Source organism: Mytilus californianus, unplaced genomic scaffold, assembly GCF_021869535.1.
Source record: "Mytilus californianus isolate M0D057914Y unplaced genomic scaffold, xbMytCali1.0.p SCAF_1, whole genome shotgun sequence".
Classification (NCBI taxonomy): Eukaryota; Metazoa; Mollusca; class Bivalvia; order Mytilida; family Mytilidae; genus Mytilus; species Mytilus californianus.
Window position 1 is genome coordinate 41,640,911 of NW_026262581.1, and position 18,078 is coordinate 41,658,988.

Here is an 18,078-nt window from a genome sequence, read left to right on the forward strand (position 1 = left end):
TTTATGTAAACAATAAACTGGTCTAATATAAACAAAACAACAATATCAAGATCGATGCTTTCACACTAAACAGTTACCTGGAATAAATACACGGCGGAATGAAAGTACGCTTACACTACGACTTAATAAACTTTTTGAATGTAAAAGTTTATCTGTCCCATGGTAATTTTTTGAAATGTGAAACGGTCATATTTAATTTACATATTTGTCATATATTCCTTCTGATGAACATTAGGGCAGTAATAAAATTTTGTTGTGGTGGTGCTCCTTACTCAAGTACTCAAGTAAGGTTAACCATCATATCAAATGTGAGGCCACGTTTCTCTCCCCACTCCTGTTACGTCGCCGCATGCTATTGTGGAATTTCCAAATATGCAGGCTCAAATATGACAAATAATATACGATAGTTACCAGTGAGAAATTATACACGCGAGACGCTCGCGTTGATTTACCTGTTCACAAACCGGACAATCCACTGTCAACAGCTACACATACAGAATATCGCATACAAATTTTTATTAGCAAAGAAAGGTAACTACTTTGATACTGTATTTAGGATAAGGATTATATACCCATTTGTTGTTTCAACGCTAGAGACATATATATACTACATTCATTTCTCTGTTCAGTGCTTTATTATTTAGATTAGAACAATCAAATCCAGTCAATCAAATTTCTTTATTCCCAATTAAAGGGGTTATATAGAGCAAATAAACATGATAAATCAATACAAATCACAAAGTTCATACAACATGTACAATATCCACACAAACAACACATGCAATCTAACATAAATTAATTCAGAAGAAAATACTGTTTACATAAAAACTTTTATTTAGGCTTTGCAGGTAGTCATATTAATTTATACATATGTCAAGATTATAATACAAATGCAATACCATGTGATCATAGATTATAACTGACAAATCAAATCAAATCAAATATTTTATTATAGTCTCACCTCTCTACATGTACTATACAAACATGAATACAATATCTACAGCATGTTTTAATTAAAAGTACAAAAAAATCTTAAAAACATTCGAGAGCCACTCTCAAAAGAGTTATGAGAGACTTTTACATAAAAATGGACAAATCGATAAAAATAAAAAACACTTTTTTTCTTTATCTATATAAAACATTCTTCCTTTGAATTAAAATATCATGGCAGATTTTGGTAGAATGAAAGCACAAATTTTCATTTGTAAATAAGAATATAAATTTTTCATTATCAATAAAGTCTAAAAAACCACAATTAAAAGAAACTGCTCTAGTAAAAAGCTCTTGTCTTGCATGAGAATATAAAGGGCATTTGAGTAAAACATGTTTCTCAACTTCAATGAGTTTCTGTTGCATACATGAGTCATTAAAACAAAATCTATTTTCACATAAAACCCCTTCATATCTGCCTGTTTCAATTCTAATTGGCGCCACACCACATCGAAATTTAGCAAAGGCGCTTTTATATTTTCCATATGAACACTTAAATAATTTTCTTTATGATATTCTTGTTTAAACAACCTATAGGTACGCAGTTTACTGCGATCATTTGTGTTTAAATCATTACACCATTTTCTCTTGTACATATCAAAAACATTATTCTCAATATTTTTAATATCATTTTTATTAAAAGTACAGTTTATATTACAAAAATTTTCAATATTAGAGTTCTCTAAATTTACTATGAACTCTGAAATTCCAGTTTTTAATTTTACTGTTACATACAATGTATTCTATTTGCCCATAAGAACACTTTTTTTATTAAGTCTGGTATTACTCATTTCCAAAAATCTTGACCAATTTCTAAAAATAAGTACATGACCATTGTTTGATTATACATGGCATCCAGCCCGTATCTCCATATAAAGATAAATTTGGGGTATATTTTCCAACACCCATAAAAATTGCATGGGTCTATTTTTAATTGCATTAATACATGTAAATTCCCTAGCTCCCCATATTGAGGCACCATATTCAATTACTGACATAACCAGTGTATCAAAAAGTTTTGTAAAAATTGAAAACTCAAAACCACCATTAGCTTTACTTTTGGCAATTAACAAACCTAATGCCCTACTGGCAGACTTAGCAACAGCTTTTGCCATATCTATATAATTCAAATATTCATTTAACACTAGTCCCAGATATGTATATTTTTCTACAATATCTATGCTATGATCATTAAACATAAATTGAAACTTAATTCTTTGTACTGACTGGGGTCTAAAATGAACAATCTTTGACTTGCTTAAATTTACCACAAGATCATTAGTGTTACACCACTGACTTAAAATGTCTAATATTTTTTGTAAGTCTTTTTCATTATCACACATAAATACAATGTCATCTGCATATACAAGTACAGAAATAATATCATCATCAAGTTTTATGCCAACATTTAACCTCTTGACTTCATCAATAAGATCATTAATAAAAATATGGAACAAAAGAGGTGATAAAATGCATCCTTGCTTTAATCCTGACTTTACATTGAACCATTCTGTCAGATGGCCATTTATTTTAACTCATGACTGTACATTATTATAAATAGCATGTAATGCTTTTAACATTTTGGAACTTATACCCAATGACTCAAGTTTGGTGAACAATAAGCCTCTATTAACCCAGTCATAGGCCTTTTTAAAGTCTATAAATGCACAAAAAGTTGAAAGCTTTTTTAATTTTCTGCTTTCAATTATAGTTGTTAATGTTTAAAAATAGTCAATAGTGCTACGGTCGTTTCTAAAACTATTCTGTTAATCATTTAAACAATCTAAATCATCAAGCTTACTTGTAAGTCTAGCATTAAGTACTCCACAATAAAGTTTATAAGATGACGGGGCTAAAGTTATTCCCCTGTATGACATAGGATCATGTGGGTCAGAAGTGGATGACTTTGGAATTGGCGTTATCATACCCTTACTCCACGAAGATGGAATTTTTCCAGAATCATAACAAATATTAAAAATACGTGTCAATGCATTCAAAGCAGTATTATTTTTAAACAATTCAACTTGAATATCATCTATCCCAGGTGATTTTCCATTTTTATACGCCCGTTTACGGGACGTATTATGGCATACCGTTGTCCATCTGTCCGTCCGTCCGTCTGTCCGTCCGTCTGTCCGTCGTCAACATGTCGGACATTAACTCAAAAATGCTTTAACCAATTTGCATAAAACTTTGGTGAATTGTTTATATCTATTGACGTGAGCTCCCTTTCGTTTTTTATAAAATTTAGATTTTACGTTTCCGAGTTGTGGGGTTTTATTCATTAAAAAAAGGGGGATTTTCCAGTTTTCGGACAATAAGTCAAGAATGCTTTCACCAACTTGCAAGAAATTGTGGTGAATTGTTTATATCTATTGACATGAGCTCGCTTTCGATTTTTATAAATTTTAGATTTTACGTTTCCGAGTTATGGGGTTTTATTCATAAAAAAAGGGGGAATTTTCCAGTTTTCGGACAATAACTCAAAAATGCTGTCACCAATTCTCATGAAACGTTGGTGAATTGTTTATATCTATTGATGTAAGCTCCCTTTTTATTTTGATAAATTTCTAATATGACATTGAGAATTTATTGAACTTTATTTGTTTATAGTCTGACAACAGATTTACTAAGTATTGCACAACAGCAAGAAATCTTTAATTGAATATAAATTCAATTCATATAACCAATTTCAAGTTCTTTGACTACATTTATTCAGAAACCTATAATATGTCAAATATTTAATTACAATCCAAATTCAGACCTGAATCAAGCTTGAATATTGTGTCCATTTTTGCCCCAACTGTTCAGGGTTGGACCTCTGCGGGCGTATCTAGCTGCGCTCAGCGAAGCAGTTTATTAGACAAAGGAGTAGGCCCAGTAAGACCCCTTTTTTGCCCCAAAATATAGCAGTTTTACAAAATTGCTAAAATGTAAATTTTTAGCTACTTATTGGAAAGAAGAATACTTCTGTTACATAAATATGGGTTGTATTTGACAATACAATGCACATGTATCGGGTACTAGCATCATTAAGTCATGCTAAATTACTGAAATCTTCGCAATTTTAGCATTTTGGTTAATTTTTAGATGGTTTCCGTCTGAAATGGAAGTGGCGGCATTTGTGTTCATTCTTAATACTTAAATGCAAGTTGTATTTGATGATAATACATAACATATATAAAGGTAGAGAATGAACACGGATGCGGCCACTTTCATTTTTGACAAAAACCATCTAAAAAGTGACATATTATGTCATATCTGATAGATTTTTCATATTTAAGCTTGAATTTGAGCGTCTTTAATGACTAAATCAGTTCAAATCTTTCACATAAACTAATTGAATCGACTGAAGTAGACACTTAGGTGTTTAAAACGTGTCCAAAATCTTTCATCAGATGAACTTGAATTTTGAGGCCAAAATCGGCCCTTACCGGACCTACTCCTTTAAAACATTATAAACCTCATCTATTGTAATTACATTATCTAAAAATTCATCAAAAATAACCTGGTTTGAATTTAAGCTAATATTACTATGATTTTGGCAAATAAACTCTGAATTAAAGAACTACTAAGAAGTATCTTAATAAATATAAAGAATGAAGCATAACAAAATAAAAATTCTATGAGATACAAATGAAATGTAAATTTCATTCACCATTCTAAACAATATTCATGTAACATATAAATTCTCTTTTGCAAGCCTTTCTGTGTTTCTGAAAAAATCCCTACATCATCAACATACATAAGACAATCTACTCTACGATTATTAATATTTACTGGATCAGGACATGAAAAAAAAAACTTGTCAGGTAGATCATTGATAAATATTTTGAAAATATTTGGGCTTAAAACATCACCTTGTCTAACCCCTATAAATGATTTAAAACACGGGGTCATTTCATTATCAATTTTAACACATAGGTCACTTTTATTATACATATCTTTAATGATAGAATAAAACTTTCCAGTAATATTATTTGTTAATAGCTTATATCTGATACCTTCATGAATCACTTTATCAAAAGCCTGTTTAAAATCTACAAAACAGGCAAATAGTTTACCCCCTTTTTACTAATATATTTATCAATAATGGTTTTTAAAACAAAAACATAATCAGATGGTCTACATTTTTTTGAAAATCCAATTTGACATGGATTAATCAATGATTCTTTTATCAAAATAAGATCAAGTCTGTTATTCAAAACAGATTTAAATAATTTACAAGAATAAATGGCAATGCCACGATAATTATCTGTTTTACTTGGATCACCAGACTTAAAAACAGCAGATAAATAAACTGATGACCACTGCATCGGATATATGCCGGATGAAAATACATGGTTTAAAAGTTTCTGAATTAAGGCATTTAGAACTAAACTTCCTGCCTTTAGCATCTCATTAGGTATACCATCCAGACGGAGGCTTTTCCACATTTGAGTTTAGATATATTGATTCAATTATTTCCTTAGCAGAGAATCTATAATCTAAATCAAAGAAGGTTTTATTTTTATCCATATAATCTATTTTAGAATTAATTTCTTTAATTCTTGTCTGACTCATTGAAGGAGATGTATTCAAAACATGAAAAATGATTAAACCAGGTTTCTGGTTCTACTGATTTTTCTTTACTATCATCTGTAGACTATTTCAAAGAATTAATGAGTTTCAAGTATTGTTTTGGATCAGAATCTTTTAAATTATCAAGACTATTTAGGAAAGACTGTTTAAATATGCACATTTTATGTTTAGGCAATTTATTATATTCTCTGTAGCATTTATAATATGAACCTCTGATGATAGGATCAAACGGAATTTTGACAATAATTGACCTTTTGATACTAGAGTTTTCTTCTTTACACCTAAATCAGAATCAAACCATTTATAATTAGGTCTTCTTTTTTAGATACTTTTATCAGAAACTACATGTGTGTGATGTCATGGGGGCATTTCCACAATAATGTAACCATACATCATTTGTGTACTTATTGATAAAAATACTGTGCCTTGATTGTAAGTGTTGCTCTCCAACTATTGCAGTTTATTCAAAATTGTGAACAAATTGCAATTTGTTTTATCAAACTGTTCTACTGGTCAACAAAATTTTAACCAACTGAGCTCTGTAAAAAAACAGTCAAGTCATCATAGTGCAAGGTGTTAAAATAAAGCTTAATTACAATCCTACTAGAATTTAATTCCACTTCATGACTGCAATGATATTTTTGAAATGCTAAAAAAAAATGTCCCATTTAAGTTTTTGAATCATCTCTTCTAAATGATGTTTTTCTATACATGCTTTAACGCTGTCAGTAAATTAAATTGCTACTTGTAATATATTTCTGTGAAGTTTTAAAGGGAGATAACTAAAATAAGACACTGATTCCAATCAATATGAGGAATAGATATTAGATTGTCTCCCCCTGGAAACTTATTAACACACATATTATAACTTCAAATATATATTTACTGAATGTAACATGTTTAAATTTAAACTGATGTCTAATTCTTATAAATATAGAAGACCTTTTAAAGAAAATAGTACAAAAACTTAGTTTGCAGGGTTCAACATTAACTTTTTTTTTAACAATTTGCCCTTCTGGCAAGTAACCATGATATATTACTTGACTGAAAGAGATGACTACTTGTCCAAAGTCTGTACTTTCTTAAGAAATTTTAAACTGCCATTTTATGGACTTAAAATCAGGTAAATGCAACTAAAACAAGAATCAAATGTTGTGGTTTACCAAAAGTGCTGTATCAAGCCACTTGAACCACACCAGTTCACCAGTGACCTTAGAGCAAACTCTAAGCAAAATATTTATGTTTAAATCATAACATAAAATTTTGTAGTTTTCTGTTTATTTTTTGTTGTCTAATTTTAGAGAACCTATTTGTCTGTCCTGTACAGTATTTGTATACAAATTATCTAATATACACCATCTCCGATACCAGTAACCCTTAAAGTATTTCTGGGATTTAATGAATGTCATGTTCCTCTTTCTTACATTTTTACTTTTTTGGTTTTGTCATTTTCAGCTTTCTGTATTTTTGGTATTTTCGAAACTCCACCAGAGAAAGTTGTTGTGCCACCTTGAATCATAGGGCTTGGGAATATGTTATTTTAGAACGTTACTTGCTCTCTGTTCAATTAAAACACTGGGAGAATAAAACAATTTTAATACTTACCGGGTAATCAAGAATAGATACTGAAGTGGCTGTTGTCTATTTTTTACCCACAGAAACCCCTACTTTAAGTAGAATATGGCTGAATGCTGAGAAAGCTCATATATTAATTTGACAGGTAAATGTATTTATATATATATATATTCTAATTTTCTGTTATTAGTCCCATACTGACGAAGTTGAAGGGGACTATAGGTTTGCACTTGGTCTGTCTGTCCATCCCTCAGTCAGGTAAATCAGTTTTCCACACTTTTTTTCTTCGTGCTTGAAGATGATGTTTTGATATTTGGTATATAGTTTTATCATGACCAGTTACAGATTAATTTTGAATTTTGTTGCGGTCTTATGATTTTGTGCAGAGTTATTGTCCTTGGACTTTGAAAATTTACGCAAGTAATAAGTTTTCTGCACTTTTTTTTGTCATGCTTGAAGATATTGATTAGATATTTAGAATAAAGTTTAACCATGACAAGTTACAGATCAAGTTTGAATTTTTGTTCTGGTGTGATGATTTTGTGCAGAGTTATGGTCCTTGGAATTAGAAAATTCAGGCAAGTAATCAGTTTTCAGCATTTTTTTTCATCATGCTAAAAGATATTTTTTTTATATTTGGTTAATTGTTTGACCATAACAAGTTATAGATCGAATTTGAAGTTTGTATGGTTCAAATGATTTTTTTGCAGAGTTATGTTCCTCAGACTTAGAAAATTCACGCACATAATCAGTTTTCCACTGGGTCAATGCCACTGCTTGTGGACGTTTCGTCCCCGAGTGTATCACCAGCCCAGTAGTCAGCACTTCAGTGTTGACATGAATATCAATTATATGGTCATTTTTATAAATTAACTGTTTGCAAAAGTATAAATTATTCATTATTGACTTTCTCTTGTCTGGAACCCTGGTTTTGACATTTATATAGCAATTAAAAATTACTACCTCTCACCTTTGAAATGACTCTTTACAATAACAATATGCATATATATTTTTAGCAGCACTTTAATAACAGCAATGAAGTGAATTCAAATCTTATTGGATTGTATTTTATCACTTGCACTTTGATGACTTCAATAACTGTGTTTCTTTTCAGCAGTTGGTTAAAATTTCTGACCGGTTTAGCCGTTTCATATATTTGATAAAACAAATTGCAATTAGATCAGAATTTTGATTAAACTACAATAGATGGATGGAAATACTTATAATCAAGTCACAGAGTTTTGATATATTAGAGAGTCTTAATAAACATTTCAGGGACAAATTAACATGTCTTATCACTCCCCAAATCCTCCTCCATTGCTACAATCTTATGGAATATTTATAGAATAACTAATGGAAGAATTCAAATAGAGAAAAATATTCAATGAGTGACTGAACAACACATTAATTCACGAATGCGCATATCAGTGTTGTTCGGTCATGAGTTGAATATTTTTCGATATTTGAATTCTTTGATTAGTTATTCTTTTTATTACATTGGCAAATGGCTTTTTTTAATGAAATTAATGTAGAAAATGTAAGGAACTATATCTTTTTTCTACGCATTCACAATTTGTTTTGATCGGACGTTATCAACGTCTTGACAACGCCTATTGTTGTATGACGTCAGAGAGTGAAATAACCACGTATATTTCACATGTGAAATTATCGGTTTTTATTTGACTGGGAAATCAATGTAATTCAATGCTACCAATGTAATAAATATATATATATATATATATACTGTGGATTCAATATTATTCATAGGATACCAATTTTTGTAGATTTTGTGGGTGATGTTGAACCACAAATTTTTTAAATTCAACAAAGTGCAAATTCTGTAAAGGCTTGTATGCAGACTTTGGCAAGACCACAGAATAAAAAATTCATGAAAATAAAATTTCCTTAATCCAAAAAAAAAAAAAAATGAATCCACTATATATATATTTATATTCAAAATGCCCTTTTGGAATTATGTTTTATAATCCAAATCACCATTAAATTTGGTTTACACTTTTTCTATGAATAGATACTATTATTTTTATTACTTTTATAATTATACGATTACCGTTACAGTCAAATATGAAAATTTTGACGGGAAAATGTTGGCGCCAGAAATATCGCCAGCAGTTGTATTTTGTCACCAAATGAAATAAAAAATCGCGGTCCCTGGATCATAGGGATGGTTTGATGGATTGTACTAAGCCTCTTAAGGATTATTTTGTTGCTCAGTTTGTTCTGTGGGTGCAGTTTTGATCATGATTATGTTGAATCCAGCTCATGATCACTAGGGGTTTTGTTTTGTTGAGTAATACATTGAAGCCAAGAGAGTCATACAAGCTTCTTTAAACCTTTATTTGTGTTTTTAGTTTATTCCTTCTCAAAATTGACAAGAAATTCAAATAGTTGGAGTAAGTTATTTATTGACAATCACAAGTACTGTAAATTCAGAAATAATTGCTTGCATTTATCATTGCAATTTATGAAGAATGGACCAAAATGCGAGACTAATTATTGAGCTTTCAGGAAAATCTACATATAGATATACATGTATGTATAAAATATCAGAATGGGAGTTCTTATTATTGCAATACTCACCTACATGTAGTCATATTATTTGCATTAATAAAATCCTCAAAATAATTTATGAATTTACAGTATAAGATCAATGTCATAAAGAATCCTACATAGTTTGCACCTGGAATAAAATGTCACCTATTACCATAAGATAAGTTTCATACTTAATGGAGAGATCTTTTTACAAGTTTCAATTTCTATAGGTATGTAAAGCTCGTTCAAAAAGGAAGTTTGTATTACTTACACATTAAACCTAATAAATTTCAAAATGTAAGAATTTGTTTTTCTGTAGAACAAATGGACAATGGCAGCAGTTCCGACAAACTTTGATCGTGATGAAGAAAGTAATTTAAAGGATGAACATCTTTCAGAAGAGGAAGTAAGTATGTTATGTATAAATAATTCTTTTGTGCAGCTTTGTATTTGCTGAAATACCTATACACAGTCATTTCTTTCCTTGTTCACGTTTAGTGGTCAACCTATTGGTAGCTGAACTGTGGAGTTTTTGATCAAGATAGCTATAGGCAAAAGGAAAAAGGGGGGGATATTCATGTGCATATAAAACTGGTCATACCAAAACCATTTCATGCCTTTACCTAGTCAGGCTATCTAGACATATAAAAAGAAGATGTGGTATGATTGCCAATGAGACAACTCTCCACAAGAGACCAAATGACACAGAAATTAACAACTATATGTCACCGTACAGCCTTCAACAATGAGCAGTTTGTTATACTTTGTTATTTTTTAACTTTATGCCTCTATTTGGGCTGAGTGGTCAATTGTTGGTTGGTGTGGTCTGTTGTACTGTCCAGTATTTGTGTTATTCATTAATGTAAAAAAAAGACCAGGCTGAGTACTAAAAAATTCTTCACATGTTAATGTGCCTGTCCCAAGTGACATCAGCACAAGACAAGCGTTATCTATGTTTATATTTTAGTGTTTATGTTTTTAGAAAATATGATGTTAATGGCAGATATTTTGTATTCTCTCTGCAAATTATTTTGAAAGTTGGACTGATTTAGATTTTTTGTCTAAAAGAAACGTGTTTTGAAATAACTGTGTTCTAGTATAGGGCCTTATGCCCCAATGGAAATTATGTGAAATATTTCTTTGTGAGCTGTAACAGATTTTTAAAAGATTTTATTGCCTAGCATCACGATAATATTAGTTTATACCATTTACCATGTTTACACACCATTTTGAATTTACATAACTTAACAAAAGATAGTTCTTGATTGTTCTCCTGTTGGTGTCACTGTGTGGCTAATATTGTATAGGCTTGAACAAGTTATAGAATTGAAAAGAAAAAACATTAAATAGAGGATAAGAAATTATATACAGAAGATCAGAATGCAGATTGAATAAAATAACAATAGGGGTATTTGAGTCATTTTACGCCAGATCAATAAATATATTGCTATAGAATTGCTTTGAATACACATGGTTGGATAAAGTAGCACTGATTGTTAATATGTTATTGTCTTGCTGTAATATTAATTGAATTAAAAAATTATTAACGATCACTCTTACAGTTCATGACATAATATTTTATCTAATTCATGCAGGAAAGATTATGTCAACAATATCTTGACTGAACTCACCATCAGTGTCAATGAAAAAAAGTTTTGGAGTTAATTGAATGCCCCTCAGAATTTATGAAACAAAAATAATTATAAAATTGCCATGTAAACATTCTCACATCCACAATTCTTGAAGAATTTTGAAAAAATAGTATGTTGGCAATGAGACAACTATCCAACAGAGTCCAAATGAAGCATAAGGAACTATAGATCACTGTACAGCCTTCAACAATGAGAAAAACCCATTCCGTTTAGCCAGCAATATAAGGCTTAAATTTGACAAAATGTGAAACAATTCAAACTGGAATACTGACAGCCTGATTTATAAAAACAATAAACGGAACACAAATATGACAGACAGCAACCATTGACAACCACTGAAAAACAGGCTCCTGACTTGGGAGAGGCACATATGGTATATGGCAGGGTTAAACATGTTTGTGAGTTCTCAACCCTCTCCTAACATTGGACAGTGGTGTAATAGCAAAACATACATGTAAGAACAAACTGTAAAAATCAGTTTGAAATGGCTTGACTCATCAGATCGGTACCAACACAAAAAAACAACAAACATATAGACTAAAGATTGATTGGTGTTTAACACCACTTTTAACACTATTGTGCTATTTCATGGCGGTCAGTTTTTATTGGTGGAGGAAGCCGGAGTGCCTGGAGAGAACCACCAACCTTCGGTAGGAAAACTGACAATCCTAGTCAATTAAGACTGGAGTCGAGTGAACCTGCCCTGTGCGGGATTCGAACTCACAACCTCAGTGTTGACTGGCTAGTGATACAGTAGTTGGACTACTTAGACCACTCCGCCTCTGAGGCCCCCTATAGACTAAGACACACAGTACGGATCTAAAAGTAATCATAGGTACTGAAATCTAGTTCAAAGTCCATACAAACTAACAAATAAATAATGTTCTCCCAGACTAAAGTATTAATCAGTACACATCCTACAGATTTAGTGTGAAGACGTCATACCTATAAAAGATGTTTTTCATGTAACATGACATAATACAGATTAGGAGTTTGATAAAGCCTTTGCAACCATGACTTATATCAATAATAATAATCTATATTATCAAGGATGAATTATAAAAAACGTTTGCCGTTGAGTGTCCTACCCATACAATTTACTCGTATTAACTACTTTTTACATGATAATTTTTTTCATTGGAAATAGGGTCCCTGAAAAAATTTATTGTATGAAAAATTGTCTTGTAGGCACTTGCTCCTTTACAAGTCATATAATTAATATCTAAAATAAAGTCCAAACACAAATGCTTCTTTAAAATTTGAAATATAACTAACAATCAATATAATAGAACTAAATAGGACCATTGCTAGAAAATACTAATCTTTTTTAGGAAATTTGTTTGGACCACGACATATCATAGAATTCATTGATCAAAATATGGACACATGTTTGTACATACATTGACATGTATTTTACTAACTAGTCATATGTGTATTGAACTTAATGAAATATATCTTGTTTGTATAGGAAAACAACATGTATTTTGAATGCTTTCATTGGATTTGACTAACAAGCACTTAATTCTATACCATAATAAGCAAAATTTTTCTTTATTCTTTCAATTCCTTTTTTGTTGTTTTATTGAAGTAAATATAATTACCACAATGCCTTATGTACCTTTATATGTAATATTAAATAGACAAAAGTTAAAGAACTATTACAGAAAAGGAAGTCACATAAAGAATTATTAGAGGAAATAAAGAGAAAAGGAAGAGAAGAACTTGCTCAAAATAGAGAAGAAAGAAAGACAAAAAGAGAAGAAAAGAGTATGGCTGAAAGTGATTCACCTGATGAGGAAGATTATTATATCAGAACTCTCTCAGCAATGGTAAGTTTGTAGTACAAAGTTTTGGAGGGATAAAGTCAGCAGTCTTGTCTATATACCACTTTTAAAATTAATCACTGAACCATAAAAAGGACGTCTATGACAACAGGCTTATGCAGACAGAAGACCATGAGGCATCTTATCAAGCTCTTCTGTCTTATAAAATGTGAAGTTGAAATATGTCAGTAGCACATCATATAGGATGTAAAATGGATTCATGCTTTAGTCTTATCTTTACCACATGTTCTCCATGAGGAGAAGATAAACCATATTTGTTACAAAGATCCAGTATATTAATAAACATTGCATATCTCTTGAAAGTGCTGTGCAATGTAAATTATAGGGTTGAATTTTAACATTTTAATAAGAGTTTTGTAAAATAGATTTGAAGTTGATTTAACTAACATACCCTTTTTGTTTTCAGTCCATATCACTACAGAAACCAGAGAAAGTACTTGGGTAAGTTTATTGGAGTTATGTAACTTCTCTGTTAAACTATTAATTGTTGAAATACTGGGGAGATATTTTTTTTAGTTAGTACCAAATTTCATGGCTTGAAGAAAAATTGTATTTTTGTGGAAATTGGATTTCATTGTTTTGCCAAAGTCTGCCTACAAACCTATAGATAATGTGTACCGTGTTGAACATTAAAAAATTTGCGCTTTACTATACCCATGAAATCCATGAAAATTGGTATCCCACGAATAATATTAAATCCTCAGGCTCAGTAGATAGTTTTCCAAAATGACATAGATTTAGTTAGAGTAGATCCCTTGGCTGCTTTGACTATCCCTTTGACTATTTTGTTGAAAAATGTAATAGATACAGAGAAACTGTTAACAGCAAAATGTTCAACAAGATATGATCTGCAAGTTACTGGTAATCAAATGAAAGAAATTGTCAATCAACTCCTTATAGTAGTTATTGCCCTTGTATGATGATTTTAACTCAAATCAAATTTGCTTTTTCTGGCAATTACATAGAAAGAAGCTGTAAGCAGCCTGATAAGATCTACAAATAGATGAACATGACCTAAATCATCAATTGACTCGTTGTAGGAGTTATTATCCTTCAATTGTTCAATTGTTCAACATTTTTTAAATGTTTATGATAATCTTCAATCTACAAGCATTAGGAAATTAGCTCTAACTACCCTGAAATAATTTGTTTTAACAAATGTTTGTGTTATTGCTTATTATTTTTGAACTTGTTATAAACACTGAAAACTAGAATAATGAAACTAATGCCAGTTAAAACCTTATGTCATTGGGAGCTTAGAAACTGTCAAAAAAATATTTAGTAATTATAAAACAAATGTTTCAAAGAAAAATGCACGTTTAATCATTTGATTACAGAAGAAGTGGAGGTGCAAAAAAAAAATTTAACTTTTAATTTTATGAGACAATAAATTTGATACAATTATAAACGGTCAGGTCTGTTTCTCTATCTGATTATCTAGTGCGTAAAAAGTAATCATCTTCAAAAAAAGTTCTCCACAGGTAAGAATGAGGAAGTAAACTGGATAAGGTTAAGAGGTTTAAATGGATTTAGAATTTAAAGTAACATCAAGTGCATGATGATATTATATTTGATTATTTATGATACAGTTGATATATGATGCCTTTATTTTTCATTCATTATTTCTGGAAAAACAGAAAAGATTTTTGTGATCAGAATGCAGATTTATTTTATTCAGTTCATTTTGTGAAAACTGATTCTGGAAATTGTGGTTTGGTGTTGATCAAAATGTTAGCTGCTCTCTTACTAACTTTTTAAGTTATTGAAAGGATCAATAAGAAACAATTTGTAGGACTGATATAATGGGTCAAGGTCTTGTAAGGAATGCAGCCTCTACCATTACTTTGCCATTTCGTAAATTATTTTGGAATGAAAAGTGTTGTCGAAGGGATACAGCTTATCTACTTACAGATGGTGAACAAATTATCAAATTACAATATGAAGATGATTTAGAATCAGGAAGGAATGATTTTGTTAGGTAACAGAAAAGTTTTGTATAAAATAAGGGTATATATATAATACTTATCTCTTAAAAAACTCTTATGAAGTACTCTGCAGACCAAAGATTGGGAATCAATAGAGATGAAATGATTTAGATTATCAAAACAGGAATGGCTTAATAAAACTAACAAATTCTGTATAGGTTGCATTAAATTTTTAATTTATCAAGATTATCAAGTGTTTGTAAAAAGTAAGAATTGTCCATTAAATTCTCCACAGGTAACAATGAGGAAGTTAAACCACAAATATTTAGGGGAAACCTGAGGCGTCTGCTTTAAATCTATTTTTACAAGACCAATGTTGAAAAAGAAATAACACTATGTGCATGATGATATAGTATTTGATTATTTATGATACTGATAAACGATGTCTTTACATTGAATCGATTATTTCTGGGAAAAAACATTATAGATTCTTCAATGTCTTTACATTGAATCGATTATTTCTGGGAAAAAAACAGTAGAGATTCTTCAATGTATTTACAGTGAATCGATTATTTCTGGGAAAAAAACAGTAGAGATTTTCGATGTCTTTACATTGAATCAATTATTTCTGGGAAAAAAACAGTAGAGATTCTTCGATGTCTTTACATTGAATCAATTATTTCTGGGAAAAAATCAGTAGAGATTCTTTGATGTCTTTACATTGAATCGATTATTTCTGGGAAAAAACAGTAGAGATTCTTCGATGTCTTTACATTGAATCGATTATTTCTGGGAAAAAAACAGTAGATATTCTTTAATGTCTTTACATTGAATCGATTATTTCTGGGGGAAAAAAAAACAGTAGAGATTCTTGTGATCAGAAATCAGATTTAGCTTATTCAATTCATTTTGTGAAAACTTACAGAAAACTGATTCTTGAAATCACATGAATTATCCAAGTTTGAAAAATGTAGTTAAAGACAAGACAAAACTTTGCATATAAGGCATAATTAAGTTAAAGGTAAATTTATTCAGAATTGTGGATGAGCCATGGCCAAACATCTGAAAAATTATTTTTTGTGAGAGCCCTCATGGTATCAAGACATATATATATTCTTGTATGAAATTTTAAACCTAACATTGTAGTAAATTTACAGGATGTATGGCTGAGAAATTTGAAGAAGTCTTTAATTAAGTCTCTCAAACGAAGTTTGATAAGACTTATTGGTTTTGCTCAGTTCTTATTATTATTATTCTTCTTCTTCCTCTTCCGCCGCTTTTAAATTTGAACTTGTCCGCACCCGTCCTCCAAAACCGCTTGTCAGATTAACTTAGGGTTTCACAATATGTTAGACTAACATGTGTAGTGGTGCAATCAGGGTTTTGTTTGTGCAATGGGGTTTATAAAGGGGTACTTTGAGGGGCAAAAATGAAGGAGGGTTTTACTATAGAACCCTATGGGATTTTATTTTTTTTAATTTTCAAATGATTATAAATTGAAAATCGTTTGAGATAGACACAATCTTTTTATTTGAAAATTTTCTAAATGATAAAGCACATTAAATGAAATACAGGGTTAGTCCCCAGGGGTCACCCCAACCCCTGCCATTTAAGAAAGTTCTGATATCTTGTAAATGGTCGAGATCACCACCCCTAAACCATATATATTCTGGTTTGTCATGCTAAGATGGTTTGAATGATATACAGGGTTAGTCCCCAGGGGTCATCCCGACCCCCTGCCATTTGAGAAAGTTCTAATATCTTGTAAATGGTCGAGATCCCCACCCCTAAACCATATATATTCTGGTTTGTCATTATAAAGCACATCAAATGAAATACAGGGTTAGTCCCCAGGGGTCACCCCACCCCCTGCCATTTAAGAAAGTTCTAATATCTTGTAAGTGGTCAAGATCCCCACCCCTAAACCATATATATTATGGTTTGTCATGCTAAGATGGTTTGAATGATATACAGGGTTAGTCCCCAGGGGTCATCCCAACCCCCTGCCATTTGAAAAAGTTCTAATATCTTGTAAATGGTCGAGATCCCCACCCCTTAACCATATATATTCTGGTTTGTCATGATAAAGCACATCAAATAAAAAACAGGGTTAGTCCCCAGGGGTCACCCCCACCCCCTGCTATTTAAGAAAGTTCTAATATCTTGTAAGTGGTCCAGATCCCCACCCCTAATGACGTATATGGTCAGTCCCCAGGGGTTCCCCCCACTCCCAATGTTCTAATATTTTGTAAATGGTTGAGACCCCCACCCCTAAACCATATATATTCCTGTTCGTCATGTAACGAACATTTGAATGACGTATAGGGTCAGTCCCCAGGGGTTCCCCCCACCCCCAATGTTCTAGTATCTTGTAAATGGTCAAGATCCCCACCCCTAAACCATATATATTCTGGTTTATCATGCCAAGATGATTTGAATGATATACAGTGTTAGTCCCCAGGCATCACTAATGCATATAACTTTACTGGACCAAACCAATTTTCACTGGACGTTGCCCAATGTCAGGCGACCCTGGGAATTACGAATTATGGGAGCTTCGTTTGGGAGACTTCGTAACAGCATCCTGTTACAATCATTTCTTGTTGTATATTCAGAATTGTTTCAATTTGTATAGTAATGTTGTTTAAAGTTGCAGTAATACTGATTGCAGCTGAGTATTAAAAATTAATGGCTTCTTCATAAAGCAATGTTTGTATATAAAATCTTCATGTCAATGCTTTATCCATTTGTGCTGTCCTCCATGAAAAAAATCCATTCTATGTCATCATTTGCATATCAGACCCAGCTTCTTTAGGATTACCTCCAATAATTCTTCCAGTGTTTGTTGTTTTAAGATTTGGATCCTTTCTCCTTTTATGTTGCTTCATTATTTACTGATCTTGGCTTTGTTCTTGTGGTACTTTATCAACTTGAAGTTTTTGTGATACATGCAAAGCTATT

At 31.3% G+C, this 18,078-nt stretch overlaps 1 protein-coding gene across 4 annotated transcripts in view; it reads left to right on the plus strand.

Moving 5' to 3' along the window:
• Positions 1 to 342: 342 nt before the first annotated feature.
• The window catches only part of LOC127701676 (histone deacetylase 6-like), a 178,548-nt gene continuing 160,812 nt past the window's right edge, over positions 343 to 18,078 (plus strand). For 2 of the 4 annotated variants that reach the window (XM_052205676.1, XM_052205685.1), the window contains exons 1-4: positions 343 to 531; positions 10,016 to 10,102; positions 12,989 to 13,177; positions 13,599 to 13,633. In XM_052205676.1, the coding sequence (XP_052061636.1) occupies positions 10,028 to 10,102; positions 12,989 to 13,177; positions 13,599 to 13,633 (299 nt within the window). In that variant the 5' untranslated portion in view covers positions 343 to 531; positions 10,016 to 10,027. Of the gene's footprint in view, positions 532 to 10,015; positions 10,103 to 12,988; positions 13,178 to 13,598; positions 13,634 to 14,719; positions 15,171 to 18,078 lie in introns of those variants that run through there. The other 2 variants (XM_052205693.1, XM_052205700.1) reach the window with 2 other exon arrangements.